The 7,500-nt window shown below is 49.0% G+C and overlaps 1 protein-coding gene across 1 annotated transcript in view; it reads left to right on the top strand.

Annotated features, from left to right (window-relative positions):
* The window catches only part of pcbp4 (poly(rC) binding protein 4), a 37,975-nt gene that overhangs the window by 2,614 nt on the left and 27,861 nt on the right, over positions 1-7,500 (top strand). The window contains exon 3 of the mRNA XM_034532735.1: positions 1,534-1,566. Coding sequence (XP_034388626.1) covers positions 1,534-1,566 — 33 coding nt within the window. The remainder of the gene's footprint in view (positions 1-1,533; positions 1,567-7,500) is intronic.

The following is a 7,500-nucleotide window of genomic DNA, read 5'->3' as shown; positions in this document are numbered from 1 at the left end:
TTCCTTCTGGTTTCTTCTGGTTCCTTCTGGTTCCTTCCTTCTGGTTCCTTCTGGTTCCTTCTCATTCCTTCTGGTTCCTTCTGGTTTCTTCTGGTTCCTTCTGGTTCCTTCCTTCTGGTTCCTTCTCGTTCCTTCCTTCTGGTTCCTTCCTTCTCGTTCCTTCTGGTTCCTTCTCGTTCTTCTGGTTCCTTCTCGTTCCTTCTGGTTCCTTCTGGTTTCTTCTGGTTTCTTCTGGTTCCTTCTCGTTCTTCTGGTTCCTTCCTTCTGGTTCCTTCTGCTTCCTTCTGGTTCCTTCTCATTCCTTATCGTTCCTTCGCGTTCCTTCCTTCTGGTTCCTTCTGGTTCCTTCTCGTTCCTTCCTTCTGGTTCCCTTCTTCTGGTTCCTTATCATTCCTACTGGTTCCTTCTGGTTCTTTCTGGTTCCTTCTGGTTCCTTCTCATTCCTTATCGTTCCTTCTCGTTCCTTCCTTCTGGTTCCTTCTGTTTCCTTCTCGTTCCTTCCTTCTGGTTCCCTTCTTCTGGTTCCTTATCATTCCTACTGGTTCCTTCTGGTTCCTTCTCATTCCTTATCGTTCCTTCTCGTTCCTTCCTTCTGGTTCCTTCTGTTTCCTTCTGGTTCCTTCCTTCTCGTTCCTTCTGGTTCCTTCTCGTTCTTCTGCTTCCTTCTGGTTCCTTCTGGTTTCTTCTGGTTGCTTCTGGTTCCTTCTCGTTCTTCTCGTTCCTTCCTTCTGGTTCCTTCTGCTTCCTTCTGGTTCCTTCTCATTCCTTATCGTTCCTTCTCGTTCCTTCCTTCTGGTTCCTTCTGTTTCCTTCTCGTTCCTTCCTTCTGGTTCCCTTCTTCTGGTTCCTTATCATTCCTACTGGTTCCTTCTGGTTCTTTCTGGTTCCTTCTGGTTCCTTCTCATTCCTTATCGTTCCTTCTTGTTCCTTCCTTCTGGTTCCTTCTGGTTCTCTTTGAACAGAACCTCAAAATATATGAGAGAAATAAAGTATGCAGTGACAGGACATTGATTTGTTTTTTTGTTGGGCGCCGCCTGGTTTGACAGTTTGATCTGAGGTCGGCCAAGCACGGCTCAATTTCCATAAAGAGTCATGAATATGTAAATGAGATACTGCGAGTGCTCGGCGTGTCCATCATTTGCTCTCCATAGAAACAAATAAGATCCTTCCACATCCCCCTACGCCATCAATACAGGAAGTCGGTGGTAAAGTAGTAAAGCCCGCCTCCTGCTGGGTTTTGATTGGCTGCGTGACATTGACGAGTGGTGCGACTTACATTGTTTATATTTTAAACAACTAAAACGTCCTTTTATAGACAATAAATGCTGCGATACATTTTGTTCTAGTTTCCAAAGACTTAAATAATATATATATATAGACTTATAAATACTGCACGAGTATCCCGTGATGCATCAGTCGATGTACAAAGTGTGTTCCTAACCTCAAAGATGCCTCGCGGAGCTTGTGAAACAGTTTTAATGATCTTTATTCTTATCATTATTGATCAGCTCTGTGTTTCTTCTCCGTCCACAGAAAGGTGAAACCGTGAAGAGAATACGAGAGGAGGTAAGACCCCCCCCCCCCCCCCCCATGTCTCATATTAATACTTCACAATGTATGAATCTTTACACATAAACTGCATCGAGTGCTTCAAATAAAAAGAAGAGACGTGTCCCCATGCAGGAAGATTACTGGATGGAAATGTATTTATAGAGCCTGTTAGAACATCAGAAGAGAGAGAGAGAGACATCAATACTAAATGCCGATCATTGATGATCCATATTAACAGAAATAGATCCCTTTGTTGTTTGAGCTGCTGGTCTACAAGGATCCAGAATATTATTTTGGTGTTATGGTGACGTCCAATCACGTCAAATCACATCTAATCACATCTAATCACGTCCAATCACGTCAAATCACATCTAATCACGTCCAATCACATCTAATCACGTCTAATCACGTCCAATCACGTCAAATCACGTCCGATCACGTCCCATCACGTCTAATCACGTCCAATCACATCTAATCACGTCCCATCACGTCAAATCACGTCCCATCACGTCTAATCACGTCCAATCACATCTAATCACGTCCAATCACATCTAATCACGTCCCATCACGTCAAATCACGTCCGATCACGTCTAATCACGTCCCATCACGTCTAATCACGTCCAATCACATCTAATCACGTCCCATCACATCTAATCACGTCCCATCACGTCTAATCACGTCCCATCACGTCTAATCACGTCCCATCACGTCTAATCACGTCCCATCACGTCTAATCACGTCCAATCACATCTAATCACGTCGCATCATGTCTAATCACGTCCCATCACGTCTAATCACGTCCCATCACGTCTAATCACGTCCAATCACATCTAATCACGTCCCATCACGTCTAATCACGTCCCATCACGTCTAATCACGTCCCATCACGTCTAATCACGTCCCATCACGTCTAATCACGTCCAATCACATCTAATCACGTCCCATCACGTCTAATCACGTCCCATCACGTCTAATCACGTCCAATCACATCTAATCACGTCCCATCACGTCTAATCACGTCCCATCACGTCTAATCACGTCCCATCACATCTAATCACGTCCAATCACATCTAATCACGTCCGATCACGTCCCATCACGTCTAATCACGTCCCATCACGTCTAATCACGTCCAATCACATCTAATCACGTCCCATCACGTCTAATCACGTCCCATCACGTCTAATCACGTCCAATCACATCTAATCACGTCCAATCACATCTAATCACGTCCAATCACATCTAATCACGTCCAATCACATCTAATCACGTCCAATCACATCTAATCACGTCCGATCACATCTAATCACGTCGCATCATGTCCGATCACGTCCGATCACGTCGTTACCGATGTTTATGATGAGACAAAAAGACTCGTCAGCACACTTTAAACGCCTGATACCAGAAGGAATCTGACACGTGGACGTGAGGCGCTGGGCATCGAACCGCCGATCAAATGACCAACATGCACGGAGATGAATGCGACGCACGCGAACGCAGGTTTCACGTCGTTTTTCTCATAATTAGGGGAATGTGTGTGTTCGTTTGCATGTGCGTTCGTGTGTGTGTGTGTTCGTGTGCGTTCGTCTTTGTGTGCGTGTTTGTGTGTGTGTGTGTGTGTGTTCATGTTCGTGTGGGTGTGTGTTTGTGTGCGTGTGTGTGTGTTCATGTTTGTGTGGGTGTGTGTTCGTGTGCGTGTTTCTGTTCATGTTTGTGTGTGTGTGTGTTTGTGTGCGTGTTCGTATGTGTGTGTGTGTTCGTGTGCGTGTGCTTGTGCGTGTGCGTGTGTGTGCGTGTTCCTGTGCGTTCGTCTTTGTGTGCGTGTTTGTGTGTGTGTGTGTGTGTGTTCATGTTCGTGTGGGTGTGTGTTTGTGTGCGTTCGTCTTTGTGTGCGTGTTTGTGTGTGTGTGTGTTTGTGTTCATGTTCGTGTGGGTGTGTGTTCGTGTGCGTTCGTCTTTGTGTTTGTGTGTGTGTGTGTTCATGTTCGTGTGGGTGTGTGTTCGTGTGCGTGTGTGTGTGTTCATGTTCGTGTGGGTGTGTGTTCGTGTGCGTGTTTGTGTTCATGTTTGTGTGTGTGTGTGTGTGTGTGTGCGTGTGTGTGCGTGTGTGTTTGTGTGCGCGTTCCTGTGTGTGTATGTGTGTGTTCGTGTGCGTGTGTGTTTTTGTGCGTGTTAGTATGTGTGTGTGTGTGTGTGTGTGTGTGCGTGTGTGTTTGTGTGCGTGTTAGTATGTGTGTGTGTGTGTGTGTGTGTGTGTGTGTGTGTTTGTGTGCGTGTGCGTGTGTGTGCGTGTTCGTGTGCGCGTGTGTTTGTGTGCGCGTTCCTGTGTGTGTATGTGTGTGTTCGTGTGCGTGTGTGTTTGTGTGCGTGTTAGTATGTGTGTGTGTGTGTGTGTGTGTGTGTTCGTGTTCGTGTGTGTGTGTGTGTGTGTGTGTTCGTGTGCGTGTGTGTGTGTGTGTGTGTGTGTGTTCGTGTTCGTGTGTGTGTGTGTGTGTGTGTGTTCGTGTTCGTGTGTGTGTGTGTGTGTGTGTGTTCGTGTGCGTGTGTGTGTGTGTGTGTGTGTGTGTTCGTGTTGGTGTGTGTGTGTGTGTGTGTGTGTTCGTGTTCGTGTGTGTGTGTGTGTGTGTGTGTGTGTGTGCGTATCAAGAGGATACGACTGTTGCAGACGTCCTCTTGATTTAAATCCAGTGTTCCGTTAACGAGGCTCAGAAATAGGTCACAGAACTCCTTCCGGTGCGTTTCGACTCTTCTGTGTTTTAATGAGCATAAATTTACTCAAGTTTTGGTTCCCTGGTTGCCTTTGAAAAGAAAATGAAAAAGTTCAATAATAATGCACAAAAAAAACATTCTTCAGGGATGAATAGTTTTAGAAAGAGAGAATGTTAAGTTTTTTGCAACCAGTGAACAGGAAGTGCACATATCTGGATTAAGGAGGAGTGACGTCAAAACCTGTCAATCACCTCGTAGCCCCGCCCTAAAGCATCCCCTGCTTTATGGTCTGTTTGACTCTAAATGACCATAATTTACTAAATGAACATCACTCTGTATTGAAGAAGACTTGAAACTAGAGATTGAGACCAAAAACTAATGTTTACAATGTTTACTGAGGGACTACATCAAGAGAAGTAGAGTCATTTATATAGACTTCTATACAACCAGAGGAGTCGCCCCCTGGTGGTCAGGAGAGAGAATGCAGCTTTAACACATGAAGCATAGACTTCTATACAACCAGAGGAGTCCAACAGCATCAATGGAGGAGAGATGGAGAGAAGGAGAGTGCCAGAGGGGATGAGTTAGGATCACAAGGATAGAGGATACGAGAAGTAATAGATGGTGTGATTGGAGGGGGGGGGGGGCGGGGGGGGTATCGATAAATTAATGATAATGAGAGATTAGATGAAAGGATAAAGGCAGGAAGGAGAGATGAATGAACTAGACGGATGGATAATGAGGGATGTGAAGGAAGGACATAGTAGTTACATATTATATATAGATGGAGCGATGATGGAAGAATCAGATTGAGAAGGTAGAGAGATAGTTGATGTATTTTTATTGAGATAATAAATGAGAGTTATTCAATAACTGCTTCATTACTTTATTACCAACAATGAATAAAAGGTGCAACACACACACACACACACACACATTTGTACACACACACAGACACACACACACACGTGTACACACACACAGACACACACACACACTTGTACACACACACTCTTCTGTATGCGAGTCTGTGTCCATAAACAACCCATGGTGCTGCAGTCTGTGCGGTTACGTGTGTGTGTGTGTGTGTACGAGAGTGTGTGTGTGTGTGTGTGTGTGTGTGTGTCTGTATACAAGTGTGTGTGTGTGTGTGTGTGTGTGTGTGTGTGTGTGTGTGTGTGTAGATATGGCATAGAGGAGGCTGATGACTCAAATATCAATGCTCTTTAAGCCAGAATGTCCCTGATCGAGTCCCCAAACCAGAAGTTGGTGTTTCTCTCTCTCTCTCTCTCTCTCTCTCTCTCTCTCTCTCTCTCTCTCTCTCTCTCTGTCTGAGCGTGAGGTCAGAGGTTGGGAGCGGAGAGCTTCATGTTCGGAGTTGACGGTGTTTTTTCCCGCGTGTCTCGTAGTGAGTGTGAGATCAGTGTATGTGTCGGTGTCGAGTGGGGTACTGTGTGCACGAGGGGGGTTTGGTGGGTTGAGTGTGGGTGTTTGCGAGCCGCCGGCGCGCGCTAGCAACGTGCTAATGGCGGGCTAGCGGAGTGCTAGCAACGTGCTAGCGGAGTTAGCACGCCGAGATGGACTTGAGCTGGCTCACATGCAGGCACGGGATTCGGCTTATGCCGGTGTTCCCGTGCACGGTGGAGGACTGCAGCCTGGCGGTGGGGGAGGTGGTGGGCTACAGCAGCGTGAAGTCCGCTGCCCGGATGAACAAGGCTGTGGTCTTGTTCCTGGACAGCGTCAGCAAGGTCAACACGGTGGTGGAGAGCGGGGTCGTGGTGTTCGACACGTCCCCGTCTCTCCCCTGGTCACGGCGGAGGTGAGGGTGACGGTGGCGAACGTGCCGCCGTTCGTGAAGGACGAGGTACTGGTGGGGGAGCTGTCGAAGCACGGGAGGGTCACCTCCCAGGTGAGGAAGATGTCCTCTGGGAGCAGCTCTCCACTACTAAAGCACGTGGTGTCACACAGGAGGCAATGCTTCATGCTGCTTCATGGCAGGAGCGAGGACTTAGACATCACCTTCACGGTGAGAGCTGATAACTCTCTTTTTATCATTTATGCAAGAACTGACAATATGAAGTGTTTTAACTGTGGGAGGGAAGGGCATCAGAGCAGGGCCTGTCCTCGGAGGAAGGCTGGTGGACAGGATGACACCAGGGGGGACCCCAAAGACGGAGAGGACACGGAGGGGGGGGGGGGGGGGGGGGGGGGGGGGGGGGGGGGGGGGGGGGGGGGGGGGGGGGGGGGGGGGGGTCGGGAGCAGCAACAGGAGGAGGCAGGTGGGGTGAAGCAGGTGAACACAGAGCGGGGAAGTGGAGGGAAGCAGGTGAGCACAGAGGGGGGAAGTGGGGTGAAGCAGGTGATCACAGAAGGGGCAGAGGTGGGGCAGCAGGAGGAAGAAGAAGAAGGGGCTGAGATGGGTCAGCAGCAGGAGGAGGAAGAGGAAGAAGGGGCTGAGATGGGTCAGCAGGAGGAGGAAGAGGAAGAAGAAGGGGCAGTGGTGGCCCAGGAAATGGAGGGGGAGAGGGCAGGTGTAGTAATGCAGGTGGAAGAAGAGGGGGCATGGGCAGCCCAGGGGGGGGGGCACATATTCAGGAGGACAGCCAGGGGTGCACTGGAGGACAGGTGGAGGTGGGTAGGGGGCAGGAAGGAGGAGGGAATGAAAAGTGTGGGCAGGTCATGGTAGGAGAAAGTGAGGTGGAAATGGAGGAGGGTGAGGAGAAGCTTCATCCTCTGAAGAGGAAGGCCGGGGGGGACGAGGAAGGCTCGCAGAAAAAAGGGACCTGTGGGCAAAGGGTACGAGTCTGAGTCCAGTATGGACGACTACTCTGTGGCAGAGAGTGGGTCCTCTGATGACACTGAATGTGAGAGGGAATATAGTCTGGCCAGGCTGAAATGGTTCCTCAAGGACACAAAGAATAGGAAGTGTGAAGTGGAGAAGCACTTCACCGATCTGCCAAAACTGATTCTATCTATCCGGCTTCACATGAAGAACAAGACGAAGAGAGGGTTTACACACCAGGAGATCTATAGACTTCAGAAGGTCAGGACGGTGGTGAATAAAGGGCTGAAGGAGGCCGGAGATCCGGAGGAGCAGCACGGAGGAGCAGCTCAGAGGAGCAGCACGGAGGAGCAGCCCAGAAGAGCAGCCCAGAGGAGCAGCCCGGAGGAGCGACCCAGAAGAGCAGCCTGGAGGAGCAGCCCAGAGGAGCAGCACGGAGGAGCGGCCCAGAGGAGCAGC

Source organism: Cyclopterus lumpus, chromosome 5, assembly GCF_009769545.1.
Source record: "Cyclopterus lumpus isolate fCycLum1 chromosome 5, fCycLum1.pri, whole genome shotgun sequence".
NCBI classification, from domain to species: Eukaryota; Metazoa; Chordata; class Actinopteri; order Perciformes; family Cyclopteridae; genus Cyclopterus; species Cyclopterus lumpus.
Note: the sequence above shows the minus strand (reverse complement) of the source record. Positions and strands in the feature narration are given on the sequence as shown.